General features: G+C 40.7%; 1 protein-coding gene across 1 annotated transcript in view; it reads left to right on the forward strand.

Annotated features, from left to right (window-relative positions):
- Positions 1-6,330: 6,330 nt before the first annotated feature.
- Positions 6,331-22,771, forward strand: part of fgf12a (fibroblast growth factor 12a) — a 339,524-nt gene continuing 323,083 nt past the window's right edge. The window contains exon 1 of the mRNA XM_043702611.1: positions 6,331-6,610. Coding sequence (XP_043558546.1) covers positions 6,598-6,610 — 13 coding nt within the window. The 5' untranslated portion in view covers positions 6,331-6,597. The remainder of the gene's footprint in view (positions 6,611-22,771) is intronic.

The following is a 22,771-nucleotide window of genomic DNA, read 5'->3' on the forward strand; positions in this document are numbered from 1 at the left end:
TTTCCACAGCACCAAGTGTTCTCAATAAGGCAACAGTGTATGTAACACTGGGACAACTCGATTAGCTCATTGCCTGGAGACAAAAAAACACAAATTCAAATTTGGCCAATCAGTTTAAATTATATCTCGAAAAATGTCAAACTCCAATCCAGTTTGAATTGAGTATATTGACAATCTTAAATCCAATGACACAACCCGAAGCTTTGGGGGTATAAGACTGGGGAAAATCGAACAGTTGAGAGGAGAATTGCCAAGTCCTAGCATGAAAAATACCTCTCTTAAAAGTACCTTTTCAATCAGTAACCTGTAACACAGAAATTCCTAACAAGAAGAAAAGAAGACACAGGAAGATCCGAAGACAAGAACCTACAGCTGCCTGGTTTTGAGATAAGAAATGTGGTTTTATAAATCTTCTTTGGGTGTTTTATCAGGTGAATATTATAGAAGGAAAGCTAAAAGATAGGTTAGTGGAAAAAATTGTAAATAGTGGTTAGTTAATTATTCTCTGTTATTCTTTAAGAAATAAAGTTGTTAATTTTTACTTTAAATATTTCTTGGCCACTCAAATGTTTACAGATTACTGCATGGATAAATCTTTTCTGTGTTGCTGGTTTAAATTTAGCAGGAATATTTACCCGTGTCGTAACAATGATCTCTGATAACATGTGATAAAGCCCGTTTAATGCTGCACTCCCTTCATTATTTGAATGGCAGTGGGTAATGTTCCTGCTTCTGAACTAGAAGTACCAGGTTTAACTCCCACTCCACACCCAAAGAAAAAGTATTCATAATGGTTCCAAACAGTTTGGGGGTCAAAATGTAAATCTTCCATCACGTGCTAGTGGCAGGTGCTAAGAGTGAAGGAGATTCCTGGTCAGCCATGAGTTGGGAAAACCATTGGATCCTCTACCACCACTGTCCACAGGTCCACAATACATCACACATGTAAATGCGCATGTTGCCATAGCACCTGGGATTCTTCGAGTGAACTGTAACCCACATCTGCCATCCTCATGATGAAAAGATAAGAAAACCAGATCATTTTATGAAGAACTGGGTCAAGCCTTTGTACCTATGATAACTGTGGATGTATACTTTAAGCCCTAGCCCTAATATAATCATTGAATATACTCTCACCTTTGATTACTCAGTAGTCATGGACTCAATTTCAACCCCAGAGATTTTAGCGCATACTGAAGACTGAGTAAAGGAATGCTGCACTGACAAATGTATCATCTTCCAACTGAGACGTTAAACTGAGGCCTGTACATCCTATCAGGTGACCTTAAAAGGTTCAGAGAAATAAGACTCCTCCTCTGTGCCTTGGCCAACACTTATCCCTTAACCCACACTAAAATAGTTTGATGTCATCATTTTTATGGGATATTGTTGTTCATAACTTAGCTGGATGTTTCTTTGCATTTCTTCGGACAAAGGCAATGCCTGTGGATGAATTTAGGCAGTTTAATGTTCTGATAGGCTCCATCTAAACATCCCTTCCTGTTGCCAATCTCCTATCAGAATATTTGTGGGAGAGGTTGGATGGTTGTCACTTCCTGAACGCGGATGGTTCTTATTATTGAATGCACTGTTGAGAAATAGCTGAGGCCAGTTGTCTATGCTTCTCTATTCTTATTCCTTCTGTAACTTATAATGTGGAACTGAATAGTCATTGATGCTATTCAGACATTCAATCCATTTTCTATCAGTATTAGATAAAATATTAAAAATTGTATCTCAATGCCTTTCTTCAACTTGATACTGGAATGGAAGATCATTTAGAATATTAACTTCTCCTTATCCCAAGGAATACAAAGGACTGGAATTTAAGGTTCATTTTCTTTAATCATTGGTTAGAGTTCAGTTCTACAGAACTCAAGAAGAATATAGGGGGATTGGAGTGGATACAGGGCATAAGATTAAAGGGGGATAACTACACCTTCAGTTGCCTCCAAATCTTTAATAAGCAACGCATTATTCTTCCTTTGGATAAAATTAAACAATGGCAAGGTGCCACTGATTATTTTCAGTACAGCATTACCATGATACAATCGATCCTTATTAAGGTTCATCTGTCCCTGACAAAATGAAATGGGTTTTGTGAAGGCTCCATCATCTCAGATTTCCAACCAAGTTCTAAAGCTGAGCTCAACATTATTTTAATTTTCCATTTGAAAGATTTTTACTCAGATAAAATGCTTTGCCCGAGCTCTTAGGATCTTGAGCAGCTGTGCATGTTTGTAGCGAAAGCTTTTGTCTGGAAAAACATGATGGATGACTAAAGTAAAAGAATGTGTCAGCACTTCTTCAGACACTCCAAAGTCTCTTTCATTGCAGGTTAGATACAGAATAAAGTTTGCTGCACACTGTCACTCGACATGAACCTCCTACAGGCAGAGAATTGCAGAACCAATGGAACAAACAATTATCCCTTTTTGTCACCCTTTATCAGCACATTTCAGGATAGCTACAGCATGAGGTAAAAAGTAAGTTTCCTCTACTCTTTTAAATGGAAAGTAACATTTTCTCAACTCTTTCAAACTGAAAGTAAAATTCCCTCCACACCATCCCCATTATACACACCCAGGGCAGGTACAACACAGAGTTAGAGACAGTGTAAAACCTCCTCCTGCACTGTCACATGAGTTATATACACAGTAGAGTTGTGTCTACACAGTCCCATCAATTCTCAAGGGGCAAATACAGAACTAGTTATATAGATAGTAAAGTTTTTGAAATTATTATTTCAAAAATGTTCCTCAAGGCTCCGTAGAACACACAAATACCATATTTGTGAGCTTGGTCCTATTGATATATAACATTGGGGTGCAATGTTCATAGTATAGGTTGTTACAAAGATGCTTTGTGCTCAATATTGCTTGAAGAATTTTTGAATTACTGTGGAAAAAAATAATTTATTTCAAGTTTCAGGGGCATGCTTGGTGTGGTATCTTTAAAATAAGTAATTGAAAGTTCCCTGTGGACATTGAAGGTTTTTTAACAATGTTTACTCGAAACCATGTGACTGAAGATAATAGATTGTTTTGCTATATACCCTTCCTGGTTGTATTTTGAACAGTGATTGGCTGGAAAAGTGTTTTGTTTTATCTGCATCAGTTAAGGGAAGTCTGCTAAGAGCCTGCAATGAACAAGCCACCCAGCTGATCACTCCCATTTCTGAAAAGAAAGACCTCTGAATCAGTTCTCCTGCTCCTCAGATGCTGCCTGACCTGCTGTGCTTTTCCAGCAACACACTTTTGACTCTTTATTGAATAGGTTTTATTTTGATTATGAACCAAAAATTGCTTTTATTAAGAAACCTGGTTGACAAATCTTTTTATTTAAAACCTATTAGAGATGCAGCTATTTAATTGGTCATTTTGATAACTGATAAAAGTATATTTATTTTATGTTATGACCCATGGAGTAGTGGGACTTATGCACTTCTCCAGCCTTAGTTGTAACGAGGTCTATAATTATTATCATATTGCTTTTACATGTTGAATACTAGACACTAGTTCAAAGTTAAAATAAAATAAACAGTTGATTTAATTAAAAGTGGACATGAAGCTGGTGGATTACTTCAAGAACCCAGAAGTTTTGTTGAACCTGTTGAAGGAAGGCAATCTGCCCATTATTGCTGGAATTGCACAACTGTCTCTGTAGTGGTTTAGCTAACCACTTTGGAATGAAAAGTGAACAGTACATGCTGACTTTGCCAGCAATGTCCACATTTTGAAGAAATATCATGAATTTTAAAAACAATTATTGAGGCATTTGCATCTTCAAATGTTGGGTGTTACCTGATAGTTTGATTTGTCTATTTTAACTTTGTTCATTCTTAGGATATTGTTGTCAATGACAAGGCTAGCAATTAATGCCCACTCCAAGGTGTCCTTGAGAAGGTAACGGGGAGCTATGTTCTTGGACTGCTGTTGTCCTTTTGACGTAAGAAGTGCAGTTAGGAATGGCACTACAAAACTTTGGCCCTAATGAAGATAAAGAAACAGTCAGCTAATTTTCCAAATTGGAATTATGTGCATGATTTGGAGGTGAACTTGGAGTTGCTATGCATCTGCTGGCCTTGCTTTTCCAGCTGGTAGAGGTTTCTGCTTTTGGAGACAATGATGAAAAATGTAATTCATTACAGAATAAACAATTTTTTGGGGACAATGATAACACACAAATAGTGAAAGTGAAAATTACCCCCCCCCCCCATAAATATCTTCACTGTTTTGAAAATTAGTTCAGATGTACTGAGCTAAAGATGTACTGATCTTATTGGGTCTCACACCACAAAATATTTGCTCAAATAATTGGTCAGACTTAATGCAACTTCACCAATGTGCTTTTAATTCACTGTTTGTTTTTGTATGTCTTTCATAATTCAATACCCGAACACTCCTACTGTTATTGTTGCTGACTATGTGCATGTCTTAATTTAGGGGGAAAAAAATTATAGGGACCAGCATAAATATGAAAATTATTTTCTATTAAACAGAACTACTTGAATGTAAACTATGTTTCTAATCATTTAACAAATGGTGAACAATAGAGTAATATCAATCAGTAAGGTCCCACTGTATTATACAACACAGATGCAGAAGCAAGGTTACAATAGCAAGGAAGGGAGCCAATAAGCAGTTGGAGGTAACCAGCAAGCATCTGTTTCCCAGCTTAACCAGTTAAGATGTATAGGGACACCAGTGTGAAGACCTGATAATAATAATTATTTGGGGAGGTAGATTTTGCTTTTTCTTTGAACCAACAGAATATTAATTCCAAGTCTTGACTGGTATCTACCATGAGTACTCACTGTAATAGGTTACCAGCAGTTATATAAAACAGATGTCTGGATTTGAAAACCAGGATGGATAAATGTCAACATTATCTTGATCATCTCACCAGTTTCAGGCCAAATATCATTATGATGGAATCAATTGACACAGAGTCAGTTTGGGGCAGCGGAGATAAGCTAGACCAACATTAACGTTATTGAATGCTGAAATAACATTGAGGGGCTGAATGGACCAATCCAGATCTTATTTCATAAGTTTTTGAGAGCATCTTTCTCATTGTCATCATTACTTTCACCCTTAACTTCATACTTACCACCACCTTCTTCCTCTTCCTCCTCCTCATCATCTAACGTTCCTTACTCCTTATCAGGTTTTGAATCATTCAAAGCCCTTCAACTCCTGAATTCAAGGGCATTTGAAAGAGTGGGGGGATTAAATAGTTTAACCATAATTAGGGGTTTGACTGGCAGAACAAGAGCATCCACTTGATTAATTTCATCAGAAGCCATAAACTGACCCATCAATGTGACCCAGAGCTTCAAGGAAGGAGGAGACAAAATACCAAAGTAAATGGAATGCCTCAAAATCACCACATATTGGCCTTTCTAAAGCTGCACACAATCAGCTGTCACCTCCTGTCTGGGCTGGACTTAACAATGTGTTTTATGACTGTGATGGGGATAGATGTGGATAGTTTTGGATAATCCAAAAATTTCTAGCAATTAATTATGCATCATAAAATCGGGTGGTGATATTATTGATGGTTATAGGCATGTTAGCATCATCGGCAGCAACCCTTATATTTGGCACCTCACCTATCTCCTTCAATATATATTGCCTCCAGTACTGGATGAAGTGTGTACCATCTACAAGATGTACTACAGAAACTCAACAAGACGTCTTCAATAGCACCTTGCAAATTTCACCTACCAACATTGAGAAGTATTAAGACATAAGAAGAACGAGAACATCAAGTTCCTTTCCAAAACACATGCAGCATCTTTAACGTGGACACGCATCACCATCCCTTCATCTTCACCGACTCAAAACTTTGGATTCCCTGATTAAGAGTCAATGGGGATACATGGATGACAGTGGTTCAATAAGAACTCGCACCAATTCCTTCTCGGGCAGCAATGAAGGGTTTTTGTCAGTGGGTGAGGTGGATTGGGGTTCAGTGTCAGGAAAGATGGGGCCAGGCAGTATTCCAGGGTTACAAGTTTGTCAGTGCTAAAGGCAATGGCATCAGATCATTCAAATGGACTTGGCAAGTCCCCTGAGGGGATGGAGAGACAAAACAGTGACGGCTGTGGGAGTTGGAAATTAGCTCATAACTGGCCCTGTCTGCATAAGACACTTTGATCAGTTTGCGTACTAATAAAATTAAACCCCTCGATTATCATCCTGTAGACTGCTTTGAGGAGATTGGTAACTCCTTGCCTCTAGCCAAATCTCTCCAAACTGACGTACTGGAGACAGGAGGCGGGGAGTGTTACATAACCTTTTTCATGGAAGTTTCGAATCAGTATCCTGATTTATTTAATGGCCAATAATATCAGCTCCAGGCCTCTGCTGTACGTGTTGAGGCGGCGTCCCATGGCTCAGTGAGTGGGTGAGCTAACATTTCGGTCAGCTCTGCAGACAGCCCCTGTGTCCCTTTAAACTGACGCTCAGTGTTGGAGCGCCGCTGGTGCATTATAGTGCTTTCAGGAAGGACAGAGACACGGGACCCGCAACATAACCAAAAAAAAAGCAGCTCTCTCTCCCTGAGACTGCCCAGAGATCTGCCGCCACCCAGATGGACAACAAAGGTAAGGGTTTTTTTTTTATTGGAGAGGTTTGCAGTTTCTGGAATGTTCGTGTTCCTGCATTATTGAAGAGAGAACACGGGGACTTACAGAAAGGAGGAGACTGCAGTATACAGTACTCACTTTCACCGTGCTGCTGCTGTGAATCGGCTGCTGCCTGGCTTCACTGCAGCATGAAGACAGAAAGTGGCAGTCTTACTCTCAAAGACAGCAAATGTCATGCAATCTCAACGCCTAACTCTCTCTGTTTGTGTCTCTGAAGGTTTTTTTTTGGGGGGGGGGGGGGGGAAGAGAAGATCAGCGGCTAAAAGCATTTGCTGATGGAGATGATTATTTGTATTGAGACCAAATGATTGGTCCAAGCAAGGGACCGGTTTTTGCAGGAAATTGACTTTCTGGTGAACAGGACACTTTTTTTTTGTTTTTGTAAAATCAGATCAGCATAAAGTACCGAACAGATGTGAGGTCCAGTCTGCGAGATGGCTGAATAAACAATGTGCTCCTTATCACAGTCCTTTCAACAGAGCCGCAACCCAGTCTTACAGAGCTGGGCCGTTATTGTCAGTGGGGCTGTGTAAGGGTTAATTTTAGGGTTTAGGGTTTGAGCTGTCTCTTAGCTGGCTTATTTTTAAATAAATGATTTTGCTGAGCCCTTCTGGCTTGTCCCGTTTCAATTGCTGCATAGATCACATGTAATGAATGACCAAATCCCTCTCTAGGCAAAGGTGTCTCGCCTCCCCCTCTCTCTTTCTCTCTCTCTCTCTCTGTCTCCCCCGCTCTTTGCTTCTTTCTCGTTCTTGCCTCCGCGCATTGAGTTACCCCAGCAGATCCAGTTGCAGAAGTGGAGTGGTCGCTCTGTCCCACGCTAGTGCAGCAAGTGCTGGCTGGTTAACCAGATAAACATCAGGGGGTGAGGTGTGAAAGTCTCTGAACTGGAGCAAGCCCCTGCCCAGAATTTAGACTTGAAAAGGAGTAATGTTCTGGAAAGTTGATGCCCTGCCATTCTCTATTGGTCTGTAGTAGTCTCTCAAATTGGTGATATGAAATTCTTTTGGTTTTCCAAACTAATCTCCTTGAAAACAATAGTAATCAATGAACACAAAACAGTGTTTCGGATTCTATTGTCAGATTGATGTCTCCAAGTACATGTTTTGCTAGTTCCAGATTATTCTGAGACATGGCAATCGAACTGAAATGAATTGAAAGGCTGTTTGGGTAAGTTTATGGACTGTTTAATCAAGTAATGCTATATATAGTCTTTATTTGCAGCCAAGTGTTTTTAAGGGCTGTGCTGTCAATGAAGCCTGCCATTATAATAAGCAATATTATCAACCTACACATTGGATCATACTGTGCCTGTAAGGATCTCAAGTGAGCACAGGAGGTTATAACATAGTGTGCACATGCTTGTTCTATATTGAGGGAGCTGGGTTGGATAGGAATGCCTGGAGTTGTCAGGGCACATAGTAGAAACCAGCTCCAGGCTTATTTCCCAAATAAAGCCAGGGCCTAAAGCCAGGTCTAGACCCATTTCTTACACCTGATCTCTTGAGTGTAAATTTGACCAAACCAGGAGTTTTTCCAGAGGTGAATAGAAGTTCCTGCCAAATAACGAATAGAATGGTGGCTTTCCTGAGCATGGAGTCAAAACAGAGCAGGGCCATTCATTTTAGTCCTGCTGTGGGCAGCTGCTGGGCATTGTTTCAATTCCCTATCCAATTCCTATAGCTTGTAACCTCATCCTTGTTCGAATCCTCTTCCTACTTCTTCTGCACCCAGAAACACTATTCCCTTTCAGGTGACTCTGATTATTTACAAGAGCAGCTTCCTGGGAGTGGCAGATGTCTGCCATACTGGTGATGCATGACAGCTTTTGTCATGTGAGCCTTTCTGTGGCAGTCTGGGAGTAATAATTGTCACTGCCAGACTATTCTCCCATCCCCCCCAATTTGGCCTCTGACCAGTTTTTGCCCCATATGATGATCAGTTGATGATCATCAGATTTGATGGTGCAATGGCTAATGGAATCAATCATTTAGTTTGTGGTTTGTTATTGGATACCTACACCCAGATTAACTCATGGCTAACTGTGAATTCTAACTTTTTTTCCCTATGATAAATTGCCGCTAAATGAAGTTATATTTTGAGAAGGGCAGTGAGTCATTTGAGATTACATACTATTTTACAGTAGACAGCTAGTCATTCAGCTAAATGGCCTATGTTAGGGTTTACGCTCTGCATGAGTTCCTTCTACTCCCTCTTCATCTCTCACTGTTCTTCTTTTTATTTCTTGTGTTTGTCTAGTTTTGCTGTAAATTGATCCATAATATGTACCTCAACCACCCCTTGTGGTAGCAAGCTCCATGCCAATACGTTGTACCTCAGTGGTGAGAAAGCTCTTAGGATTGATAAACCAGACAAAAATAATGGTTGCTTGGACTGATTGTGAATTAAGTAAGGCAAGTCAGCACAGTTGTATTAAAGGTGAATACAGTTTAATAAGTTGATTGAGTTTTTTTGGTAACATAACAAAAGAGGGTTAATGTAAATAATACAGTGGATGTGGCCACATGGATTACCAAATGACTTTCGAGAAACTGTGTCATAACAGACTTACCAGCAAGATCACATAAGCGACAATAACAGCATGGATACCAGCTTGGCTTGAGATATAGGAAACTGAGTCATGGTGAGTGGTTGTATTTTGGACCAGATGAAGGCACACTTTGGGGTTCTGCAGGAATCAGTGTTAGGACCGTTTCTCCTTGATATATGTTAATAACCTTGGGTATATGGGTGACAGTTTCAAAGTTTACACAATATTATGCAGTGTAAGAAGGATAGTGAATCTTCAAAAGGACATAGACAGGCTGATGGACTGGGGCAGACACATGACAGATCAGATTTATTGCAGAGATGTGTGAAGTAATAGCCTTTAGCAGGCAGACACAATATAAAATAGAGGTTACAATTCTAATAGGTGCAGGAACAGAAGGGTAGAAACACAAATCATTAAAGCTAGCAGGACAGGTTAGGAAAGTGAATAAAGATGGGATTCTGAGTTTTATAAATGGACACATTGAGTACAAATGCAAGGAAGTTACAGTGAACGATTACAAAGCATTGGCTCAGCCTCAACATTGTATTTGGTTAAATTCTGAGCAGCACAATTTTTGGAAAAGGTGGAATTTTTAGATGGCGGTGCAGAAAAGAAAATGACCAGAATGGTTCCAGGGATGCAGGACTTCTGTTACATGATAGGTTGGAGAAACTGCAACTGTTTATCTTGGAGAAGAGAAGATTGAGAGGAGATTTGATCAAGGTTTTGAAAATCGTGTGGAGTTCAAATTGAGTGGATGAGAGAGAAACAGTTCCCTTTGATGAAAGTGTTGAGAACCAGAGGACGTCGGTGTAGGAGGTTAATAGGAAAAGCAGCAAATGACAAATGAAGAATATCTCCTGTAGTCAGCAAATAGTTTGGCTGTGGAATGCGCTGACTTAAAAGCATGGTGGATTCAATCATGGATTTCAGTGGAGAATTGGATGAGCAGGTGAATGAGCAAACTTACATCACTAAAGGGAAAGGTCTAAGAGTGGCATTAGGTGAGTTGCTCTTGAGACAGCCAGCACAGACATGATGGGTCAAAAGACCTCCTTCTGTCTTCTAAGCAATCGGTGATTTGACTCTGTAAAGCCAACGAGAGCAGACTGTGTGGACTCATCAGGTTGATAATAGGCCGAAAAATCCAGAATTATGAGGAAAGAGTCAGAACAACTGGGACTACTGGATCGGTGAAGACGAACCTTAATTAAGGTTTTGAAAATTATGAGGAGTCTTGATGGTGGATAGAGAAATAATAATTCAGCTGCTTGGGGAATCATCAATTTAAATTTCATTGAGAGTGCAGAGAAAGTTTGCAAGAAATGTATTTCACAAGGTGAGTTGTTGAATAGATTGAATGCTTTGTTGTATTGAACAGGTAAAGCAGTGGAGAGCATAAAGGACAGCACCAGTGGAGGTGAGTATAAATTGAAGGTGGACATTTTGATCATTCATCTGTTTGCATTTTTCTTCACTTCTTTTAGAAAGTGACACCATAGAGAATCTCTGGTCTAATTGGCTGGTAAAGGACCTAGATAGAAAGTAGCTTTAAAGTATTAGATTCAGGAAGGAGTATAATAATTTAGGGACTTTCCAAGAACAAAAGTTTTTAAAGGTAAATGCAATCTAATAAACTATACTGGAGATGGCAGTGCAGATGATGTGTTGTTTTTGCATGATATGGGAGCTGGTGAATCCCATTGTTAACAACAGCGACCATATCCGCAATAATGGTCTGCAGCTCAAGGGACCTCGGTTCAGAGTCATAGAGTCATCGGGAATGACACCATGGAAACAGACCCTTCGGTCCAACTCGTCCATGCTGACCAGATATCCTAAATTAATTTAGTCTCATTTGCCAGCACTTGGCCGATATCCATCTGAGCTCTTCCAAGTCATATAACCATTCCGGATGGCTTTTAAATATTGTAATTGTACCAGCCTCCACCATTTCCTCTGGCAGCTTATTCCATACATGCATCACCCTCTGCCACTTATATCCCTTTTAAATTTTTCCCCTCTCACCCTAAACCTATGCCCTCTAGTTCTGGACTCCCCCAACCTGGGGAAAATACCTTGTCTGTTTACCCTATCCATGCCACTCATGATTTAATTAACTTCTACAAGGTCATCCCTCAGCCTCTGATGCTCCAGGGAAAACAGCTTCAGCCTATTCAGCCTCTCCCTATAGATCAAACCCTCTAACCCTGGTAACATCCTTGTATATCTTTTCTGAACCCTTTCAAATTTCACAACATCCTTCCGATAGGAGGGAGACCAGAATTGCACACAATATTCCAACAGTGGCCTAACCAATGTCCTGTACAGCCACAACATGACCTCCCAACTCCAATACTTAATTCTCTGACCAATAAAGGAAAGCATACTCAATGCCTTCTTCACTATCCTATCCACCTGAGACTCCACTTTCAAGGAACTATGAACCTGCACTCTAACGTCTCTTTGGTGCTGGGTCCACTACTTTTCATCGTTTATATAAATGACTTGGATATGAACATAGAAGGTATAGTTAGTATGTTTGCAGATGACACCAAAATTGGAGGTGTAGTGGACAGCGAAGAAGGTTAACTCAGATTACAACAGGATCTTGATCAGATGGACTAATGGGCCAAGGAAAGGCAGATGGAGTTTAATTTAGATGAATGTGAAGTGCTGCATTTTGGAAAGGCAAATCAGGACAGGACTTAATGGTAAGGTCCTGGGAGTGTTGCTCGATGAACTGGAATCAGAGCATCAGACAGTGCGGCATATCCGGGAGGGGAGGGTTACCTTGAGGCTGTGTTCCAGGCTGTCACACCCTGCAACTTAAGTATTTCAAATTTGGCTACTAGTCAGGGACAGAAGGGTGTGACGACAAGTAAGACAGGTAGAGGGATCTCGACCATAGCATTAGAGGACTCTCAACTCTTGAGCTTGTCGAAGAGGTATGAGCTACTTGCTCTGTGTATGGATGAGGGAAGAGTCTGCAGGGATGATGGTCAAACTGACTACTGGACCGCAATCCAGGAAGCCATTCAAGTGGAGAGAGCACAAAGTATAGTGATAGTGGGAAAGGGGTCTATAATTAGGGGAACAAGTAGCATCCTTTGTGAGCAGGATTGAGAGTCCCTAATGATGTGTAACCAACTGGGTGCCAAGGTATGGGCTATCTTGAATTGGCTTGAAAGAATACTGGAGAGGGAGGGGGGAGGATTCCGTTGTTGTGCTTCATGTTGGCACCAACAACATAGGCAAGAGGAAGTGTTTAGTGATCATCATGAATTAGGAACACAATTAATAACAGGATCTCGAAGTTTGTATTCCCTAAAATACAAATCTCAAAGTTTGTATTCTCTCAGCCTATACATGGCAGATCCAAGTGCAAATTTGCACGCTGATAGAATATTATGGAAGTAAACAAGTGGCTCAAGAAGTGATGTAAGATAGAGGGCATTTGACATTGGCATCAATATTGATTAGATTAGATTCCCTACAGTATGGAAACAGGCCCTTCAACCCAACCAGTCCACACTGACCCTCCGAAGAGTAACCCACCCAGACCCATTTCCCTCACACTATTGACAATTTAGCATGACCAGTTCATCTGACCTGCACATCTTTGGACTGTGGGAGGAAACTTGAGCACCCAGAGGAAACCCACGCAGACAAAGGGAGAATGTGCAAACTCCACACAGACAGTCACCCGAGGCTGGAATTGAACCTGGGTTCCTGGTGCTGTGAGGCAGCAGTGCTAACCACTGAGCCACCATGTTGCTCCTATTGGGATAGGAATGAACTGTACCATCAGCTTGGGCTCCACCTGAACCAAACTGAGATGAGAATCCTAGTGGAGAGGCTAAATAGGGTAGTCAGAGGACTTCAAACTAGTTAAAGGGGGAAATGGCTCATGAGAGGTTATTAAAGTTTTCAGAACAAGTAATAAGAAAGAGAGTATGGAAAGGGTCAGGAATCTAACTTCAGGCACAGCAGATAAAGGGACAGCTTTGAGAATGGTGGTGATCAATACAGGACTGAGGGTGTTGTACTTAAATGGAGTGGAGTGTAAGAAATAAGGTAAATGAGTTTGTAGCACAGATTGAAATTGGCAGGTGCGATGTTGTGGGCATTACAGATGTGCCTGCAGTGTGTGGTATTGGGTAAAGGTAGTCTGAGGTAGTTTGTTGCTTTATCTTAGGCCTAACTCGTGATGGAGAATCAACCACCATAGAGTATCTACTGAAGAAGCACTTTCCTTAGATAACAAGAAGATTTATTGCATAATAGCAATAAATGCAACTACATTTGGCCAGGCATAATTACTAAAATGTAAGGAAACTGCAGAGATTCATCTAAACCCTCCAAAGGCTAGAATAGAACTCCTTATATCTACCCAAGACTGTGTGTGGTATCAGTCAAATGGGTAGAGCCAACGTGAAATGAACATTAAATCCTCAGGACTATTAGCTTAAATAATAGCATAACCCGAAGCATTCTTTTCAGAGAAACTTTGAATCCATACTCAAAGCAGAAGTTGATGGGATGAGAGCAGGACAATGGGATTAAATATGGATTGTTCTCACAAATAAATGATGTGGCGTGATAAGCTGAGTGAGTCTTTTGAATTCTGTGATTGTAATATGTTGCAGGGCTGCCCCCTATAGTATAGCAATAGAGATCAGTGATTTTCAAATTTCAAAAGTAAAGACACGTTATATAAAATATGATTTAGTCCAAGTGGACTGGAAGCAAATACTTGCAGATAAAACCGTGTCAGAGCAGAGGGAGGCATTCAAGGAAGAAGTGGTGAGAATATAGATTCACAAGACAAAAGGTGGGACCAAGACGGAAGAATCATGAATGCCACGGGTCATTAGTGAGTTTGAGAAGATTTGTAGCTCAGGTTGAGGTTTTGGATGTAGGTTTGCTCACTCTGGTGGAAGGTTCATTTCCAGACGTTTCATTACCCTACGAGGTGACATCTTCAGTGGGCCTCAGGTGAAGCAATGCTGAAAATTCCTGCTTTCTATTGATATGTTTGGGTTTCTTTGGGTTGGTAATGTCATTTCCTGTGGTGATGTTATTTCCTGCGGTGAAGTCACTTCTGGTTCCTTTTCTCAGGGGGTGGTAGATGGGGTCTAACTTGATGTGTTTGTTGATAGAGTTCTGGTTGGAATGCCATGCTTCTAGGAATTCTCGTGCGTGTCTTTGTTTGGCTTGTCCTAGGATGGATGTGTTGACCCAGTCGAAGTGGTGTCCCTCCTCATTGGTTTTAGCTTTCAGCGGTTTCTGGGGTCTTGATGCTGGATGTGGACGCTCTTATTCCTCTCTCTTTGAGGTAAATGCTGGAATTGCATATGAGACAATCTGTGTTGTTGAATTTGCCATTGCCAAGGGTGTGTTTCTGGGATTTTACTAACTGGAACACTTAATTAGAAGTAGTTAATATATCTATTATTTTGTTAAGCATTTTGATCGAGGTACAATTAAGCCAAATCTTTTCTTTATTTTTAGTTTGTCTTTATTTTAACTGTAGTGTACAAAGAAAGTATGCCTTGCTTAAGTCGATAATTTGACCAATTGCATTGCATCTGGAATGCAATGCCTTACATTTACCTTTAAAATAAGAAAAAAATTGGGTCTAGACTATCTTAATATATTTTGAGGGGGTTTGGTCTGGTTCATAACATAGTTAAGGTGGCACAAGAGATACTTGCTTTTATTAGCCAAGGCATTAAAAAAAACACAGAAGGGCAAGGAGGTTATGCTGTAACTGTATACAATACTGATTAGGACATAACTGGAGTACAGCAGGCAGCCTGGTCACCACATTATACAGAGGCTGAGATCGCACTCAAGAGGGTGCAGAGGAGATATGCAAGGATGCTTCCTGGGCTGGAGGGGCTGAGCTATTAGGAAAGGTTGAAGAGGTTAGGGATATTTTTCTTGGATCAGTGAAGATTTAGAGGGAACATCATGTTGTTGCAGTAAGTTTTGAATCCTTTATGTCCATAGGTGAGATACCAGAGGACAGAAGGACTGCCCTATTATTAAAAAAAATGAGAGGTGGGGATAGACCAGAAAATGACAGGCCAGTCAGTCTAACCTTGTTGGTAGGAATGTTATTAGAAAGAATTCTGAGGGACAGAATTCGAGAGACAAATAAATTGGGGATAGTCGGCATGGATCTGTTAAGGGAAGGTCACATTTGACAAATTTGATAGATTTCTTTTGAGGAGGTAATCAGGAGTGTTGATGTGGGTAACACTTTTGATGGAGTCAAAATGGACTTTAGTGAGGTTTTTGAGAAGGCCCCTCATGGCAGGCTGGTCAATAAAAGTAAATGGTCTAAGAAGAGAGTTGAGGAGGAAATTTTTTCATCCAAAAGTGACAGGAATCTGAAACACATTGCCTGAGGTAATGGTTGAATTAGAAACTCTCATGACACTTCAGCAGTACTTAGCCTCCAGACTGCAGGCCAAGAGTGGAAAAATCAGATGAATGCTGCCTTTGTTGACCTGAGTGGACAAGATGGACTGAATGGCTTCCTTCCATGCTGTAACATTTATGAATCTATGAGTCTATAAAGTGCTTTGTTTTTGAGCAGATCCAATGAATCTCAAAGGATTCTGTTATAACGATCCTGACTACCTATTAGCCAACATGTAAATGCATTGTGGAGAGATGATTAGTGTCAAGTAGTAAAAATTATGCAATAGTATGTTACTTCTAAAACACCTTCACAGAAATTTAAAGAGCTGAGTTAATTGTGACAGTTTTTTTCGGCAATCTTAATGTCGAGGGCAATGGTTCTTTGTGTTAATTTGTGAAGACTTGGTCATATCTGAATAATCTAATTGAATTCTTTAATCATGGTTGTTAAGAAGAGAGTCATGTTGACTATATTGGCATTCCAAAAAGCATTTGTTAAAGTTATGCAGAAGACAATGATAAAAACACAGTCATTTGGAGATCATCTTGCGATGTGTTTGAGCGTAACGGAAGAAATAGGAGTAGGATTGGATCATTCATCCTTTAAACATGTCATTGAGTCATGGAGATCTACAGCTCAGAAAAAGACCGTTCAGCCCATCACATTTGTGCTTGTCAAAAACAAACACCTAAATTCTTGGCCAATGCATTGTAGTTTTTTCTTCCTCTGCTTGCTCCACTCGTTTTAATTACAACATTTAAGTCTATGAACAGGAAGGATATAGACGGACATGGGGCAAGTGCTGGAAATGGAGCTAGATTAATTTAGGATACCTGGTCAGCATGGACGAGTTGGACCGAAGGGTCTGTTTCCGTGCTCTACATCTCTATGACTCTATGATTTTATAAATTATTCTCATTCTATTTTCCAGCACTTTGCCCATACCCGTGTATGTCTTGACATCTCAAGTACACATCTAAATACTTTTAAACCTGCTCCACTCAATGAGTAAGATTATTGCTAACATTTGAGCCTAACTCCTCATTCCCAAGCTATACCAATAGCCCTTGAATCCCAGTCCTGTGGATATGGAGATCTGATATAAAGTAAGAAATTGCTGGAGGACTGAATAGATTCTGAAGAAGAGTCACATCAGACTCAAAATACTGTATAAGCTATTTGTCCCTCCATAGATGTTGCCATACCTGCCGTGTTTCTTCAGTTCTTTCTGTTTGTTTTATTTTCATATTTCTAGACTCCACAGTGTAGTGACTGTCATGAGGTCAGCCAGGTGAACCCCATAGAATATGAGTTCCTTTACTGGGGCTATTAACCTGCTCAAATCAGGGAGCCCTGGCTGACAGATATAACCAGGAAGGTTGGAGGTTCTGTTCACTCTGAGAGCTGGCTCTGAGGGAGCTGGATCAGTGTCAGGTACTATGCATGTGCAAATAAAGGGTGACTTGGTGAATGGATACAATCCTCTGTGGCACTATTCCACACAGTATTTTGCTTGTATTGGAGAAAGGATAGGTTTTGTGCTACAGAAAAAGGAGCACGGAGGAATAAGTGGAACAGATGGTAAATGTGCACCAAAAGCAAAGACAAAGAGAGGGCTAATGGTAGGAGAAAAGGTTGGATGTTACTGGTAGGTGTCAATACATTAATCCCTAGATTCCTTTACTGTCCAACAGTCTATCGATTTCGGTCTTGAACATATTCCATAACCAACAACCCATAATTCTCTTGGATAGTGAACATCAAATATATACAACACTTTTCTCTCAGTCCTCATACCTTTTTAACCTGTGAGTTTGTTCTGTAGTTCCATATTCTCCAGCCAAAAGACAGATCCTCTCAGATTTTTCCCAGTGCAGAAATATTCATTACCAGGGGACATAGCTTTAAGGTAAAAGGGGATTATGTCAAAGGAAGTGTGAGAGGTAAGTATTTTATGCAGAGGTTGCTAAGTGTCTGGAATGCACTGCCAGAGGAGGTGGTGGATGTGGATACAATAGCAACATTTATGAGGAATAGAGGGATATGGAATGCATAAAGATGAAAGGTGTTTAATATAGAAAGGCATCATGTGTCAGCTCAGTCTTGGTGGACCAAAGGGCTTGTTCCTATGTTGTACTGTTCTTTCTATGTCTACCCTGTCATGCTGTGTATGAGGAAGGAGTCAATAGATAGGGTTTTAAAATTCAGTTGATCAATGTTCAGCACCAGCATATTCCTGTGAGGATAAAAGATAATGATGGTGAGATTTGAAACCCTGGATGACAATAGATATTGAAAGCCTAACCAATAAGAAAAAGTAGCATATGTAAGGTTACAGAAAATGAAATCAAACATGGCTCTTGCAGAAGGGGCCATAAAATGTCCATGGCAATAGGATTAAGGAGAATCCCAAGGAATTGTATATATATATAAAGGGTAGGTCCATTCAAGAACAAAGGATGGAATTTATGTTGTGGAACCAGAGGAAGTGAGCGAGGTTCTTAATGAGCACTTCACATCAGTGTTCACAAAGTGGAGAACATGGATGGTGCTAAAATTAGAGAGGAGTGTTTTGATAGTCTTGGCATGTTGACATTAAGGCGGAGGAGCTGTTAGTGTCTTGAAAACCATTAAGACTTGACATTAAGTCAAGTCCCCAGCCTGATGAGATTGATCTCAGGATACTGATGGAGGCAAGGAAGGAGATTGCTGGAGCCTTGACAGAGAACTTTGGGTCCTCATTGGCCACAGATGAGGTACCAGAAGACTGGAGAACAGCCGATTTTGATCTTTTGTTAAGAAGGTCAATAGGGATAACCCAGGAAATCATTGGCCAGTGAGCCATACATCAGTGGTCAGGAGATTATTGGAGAAGATTCTTAGGGACAGGATTTACTTGCATTTAGAAAAGAATGAAGTTATTAGAGATAGACAGCATAGCTTTGTGTGGGGGAGGTATTGTCTCACAACTTTGATTGAGTTTTTTGAGGAAGTGATGACAGTGAGGGATGAAGGTAGGGGCAGTGAATGTTGTCCAAACTAAAGCACTTTTTACTACTCGTTTTACTAAAGCATTTGACAAGACCCCTCTTGGTAGGATGGTCCTGAAGATTAAGTCATATGGGGTCCACGGTGAGTTGACAAGCTGGATACTAAATTGGCTAGGCCATAGAAGGCAAACAGTAAGAGTGGACGGGTGTTTTTCTGATTGGAGTTTTATGACCAGTGGTGTTCTGCAAGGATCTGCTGTTTGTAATAAATGTAAATAATATGGATGAAATTCTAGGTGGTCTGGTTAGTAAGTTTGCAGATGATGTGAAAATGGGGAATGTGTGGATAGTGAGGAAGGTTGTTGAAGGATACAGAGGACATAGATCAATTGGAAAATTGGGTGAAGAAATGGCAGATGGAGTTTTAGGGAGGGGAGCCAGCCTCGTGGTTGTAGCGCTGCACTGTTACTCCAGAGACTCAGATAATGTTCTGGGGAACAGGACTCGAATCACACCACGACAGAAAAAAGGTGGAGCTAAAATTCAATAAAAATATGGAAGTAAGAATCTAAGGATGATCATGAATCTATTGTTGACAGTTGGAAAAAACCCACCTGGTTCACGAATATTACGACACGGGGTAAATCCCTTTGCGAATTTAAACCCAAAACACAGAAAAGGTCACCTTGCGCCGTCATAGAGATGTACAGCATGGAAACAGACCCTTCGGTCCAACACGTAATCTGCTAACTTTTGAGAGGCAAACAACTATCCCAGAGGTCACTATTTAAAGTAAAAATGAATAATTTTATTCTTTAAGTCCAACAGAGAACATTAAAACATCGGCTATTTGCAGCTCCTTTCTCTTAAACCTACGTTTTACCTCCCATACTACAGTACTAGTCTGATAAATTCCCTCTTAAATTTATGGCAAAATCAATTTCAAAACCAGGTATAGTGTTCGGATGTCAAACTTACTCTGTAGATTCTTTTAGGTCGACTTTAGTGTTCTGCTGCGCACATTTCTTATAGACAGGTACCTTTCAGAGAGTTATTCGATTAGCAGTCTGTTTGTTGGCACTCGTTGCTGTTCTCCCCCTAACTGTTCAAGATGTCTGATTTTATACCCCAAAACATCAGATCATTTCATTGGTTTGATGTCATACCTAATAATAAAATTCAAACTTGATTGGATTTTAATAGCTGGTGCATAATTTAAACTGGCTGAATTTGAATTTGTTTTTGTTCCATGGCTTCACAGCTCCAGCTATTTGTGTCAACCAAATGTTACATTTTTAAATCTTTCAGCACACTATGCGCTTTTCTAAATCCTTGCCTTATTCCTCTCTCTCTTAAACGTACAGTACACACCTACACCTTCATAACACTTAATGACCTTTAAGGTAGGAAACTGCCATCCTTACTTGGTCTGTCTTTTATGTGACACCAGACCCACAGCAATGTGGTTGACTCCTAATTGCCCTCTGAGTAGTTAGGAATGGGTCTTAAATACCCCCATCCGATGAAGAAGTTTTAAACATCTGGCGAGGTGGTGAGGTGATGCTTTGTGCAAGGTTAAATGTAAGAGGAAAATATACAGTAAATGGCAGGAACCTTAGAAGTATTGATATACAGAAGGATCGCAGGGTACAAGTCAATAGTTCCCTGAAAGTGGCACCGTAAGTGGATAAAGTGGTAAAGAAGGCATGCTTAGTTTCACCAGTTGAGGCATAGAAATAAAATTGGGCGAGTCATGTTGCAGTTGTATAAAACTTTAGTTAATCCACATTTGGTGTATTGTGTGTAATGCCGGTTGCCACACTATGTGAAGGATATGGAGGCTTTGTAGAGGCTGCATAAGAGGTTTACCAGGATGCTTCCTGGAATGGACTGTATATTGCAACATTTAAAAGGCATCTGGATGGGTATATGAATAGGAAGGGCTTGGAGGGATATGGGCCGGGTGCTGGCAGGTGGGACTGTGGGGTTGGGATATCTGGTCGGCATGGACGGGTTGGACCAAAGGGTCTGTTTCCATGCTGTACATCTCTATGACTCTATGTGTTAGCTATAAGAAGAGTTTGGACAAACTGGGATTGTTTTCGTTAGAGCTTTGGAGACTGAGGGGTGACCTGATAGAAGTATATCAAATTATGAGGTGCATGGATAGGGTGGATAGTCACTTTTTTTTGCCCTAGGGTGGAAACGTCAAATACTAGGGGACATAGGTTTAAGGTGAACAGGAAACGTTTAAAGGAGATGTGTGATAGAAGGATTTTACACAGAGATTGGTAGCCTCTTGAAACACACTGCGAGGGGCTATGGGAGAAACAGATATGATAGCAATGCTTAAGAGACATTTAGATGCATGAGCAGTCAGGGAGTAGAGTTACAAATGTTGTGCAGGCAGATGGGATTAGTTTAGAATGGCATCATGGTCAGCACACACATGGTGAGCCAATGGGCCTATTCCTGTGCTGTACTGTTCTATGTTCTAAAATGGGCGTGTTCTATTTGGAGCAGAGAAGATGACCTGACTGAGGTACTCAAAATTGTGAACAATGTTGACGGGGTAAAGAAGAATGTTCTGTTTCCACGAGCTGGTATTTCAGTAACTAGGGGGTCACAATTTCAAGATAGTCAGCAAGATACCTCACAGTGAGATAAGGAGAAACATCTTTACTCAGAGGGTTGTTAGGATCTGGAATGCGCTGCCTGGGAGAGTGGTGGAGGTGGATTCCGTATGAGGTTTCCAAAGAAAGCTGGATCTGTAATTGAACATGTTTAGAGGGATTCGGAGGTCGGGCTGGAGAATGGGACTAGCTCTTCTGGATGCTGTATAGACATAATAGGCCAAATGGCCTCCTTCTGTAATGTAAAAGTTTCTGATTCTGTGATTCTATAATACTGGCCTGATATCTCTGGCTGAGGGATTAATATGTAAAAAGGCATGGTTGCCTCAGAATGAGTGAGTGCTGAGGAAACAAGTGAAGAGCCTAGAGATGCAGTCTGGTCCAGTCAATGAGCAGGGTATGAGTCCCTGAGTGCACAGTGACCTTGCTGCAGCATTACAATGAGAATTGCTGGTGCAGCCCAAAGTGCAGCATTGAAGTACAGAAGCATCCTGCAAATGAATCAAGGATATGGGATTGTTCGAGGCTGGCACATGCTGGCTGCAAATGTCCATGGACATGGAGTATGTGTAGTCAACGTCAATGGAGCGTGTCCAGAGATGTTTCAACATGGTAGTCGCTTGGAGCAAGAGGTGAGGTGAACCTGCCAGGGACCTGCTCCAGCTTCCTTGTCAAGTGTGTTTGGTTAGGTTGAATATTAATGAGGTGAATAGTGCTATTAACTCAGTGTTTAATGAGCAGTAATGGCTATCAATTGGCACCAGGTTGCTACCTAATGACAGTTTTACCGCAGCGCTTGTGAAATGCAAAACAATGGAGCGAGGTGATCGCATTGTTGAGGTCGGCCTTGCTGGACTTGTCAACTAATTCTAGCACATTCTCAGGTTCACTTCACCAAATTATGGAGACATTCAATGGGTCACATACAGAGAAGCTATTTTTCTCTACTGGTGGGAGTCCACAACAAATGGGCAGAACTTGCAAAAAAAGATTGCAGAGAATACTGTGGATGGTGGAAAGCTGAAAAAAGAAGAGAAATGCTGGAGAAACTCAGCAGGCCTAGCAGTATCTATGGAGAGAGAAATAGATAATGCTTGAAGACCGATTTAACTCTTCCTCTGTGTCACAAACACTAAATTAACCACATGGACAAACGCAAAGTGGAGAATCGCAGGTCTGCAATGAATTTTATGAAGTTATTGCAATAATTCCTTCCAATTATCCTGTCCCTCAATAGACTGCCCCCGCCCCCCCCCCCCCCCCCCCCAAAACTATACTTATTACAAAGACTTCTGACACTTTGTTTTATATAAAACTGGAATAACTGTCTGTTACTAACAAAAAGTACAAAATTCTGGGATTGACAATGAGACAAATTATTAAAAGCCAGTAACTAATTAGTTGAACTATTAGCAACAAATCCCTCTTTTTTTTCCCCAAGCCAGCACTTAATCTTGGATGAGACAAAAGGTTAGTTGTGGAGCTTAGGTATTAGGTTAAAGACGGAAA

Source organism: Chiloscyllium plagiosum, chromosome 13 (assembly GCF_004010195.1).
Source record: "Chiloscyllium plagiosum isolate BGI_BamShark_2017 chromosome 13, ASM401019v2, whole genome shotgun sequence".
Classification (NCBI taxonomy): domain Eukaryota; kingdom Metazoa; phylum Chordata; class Chondrichthyes; order Orectolobiformes; family Hemiscylliidae; genus Chiloscyllium; species Chiloscyllium plagiosum.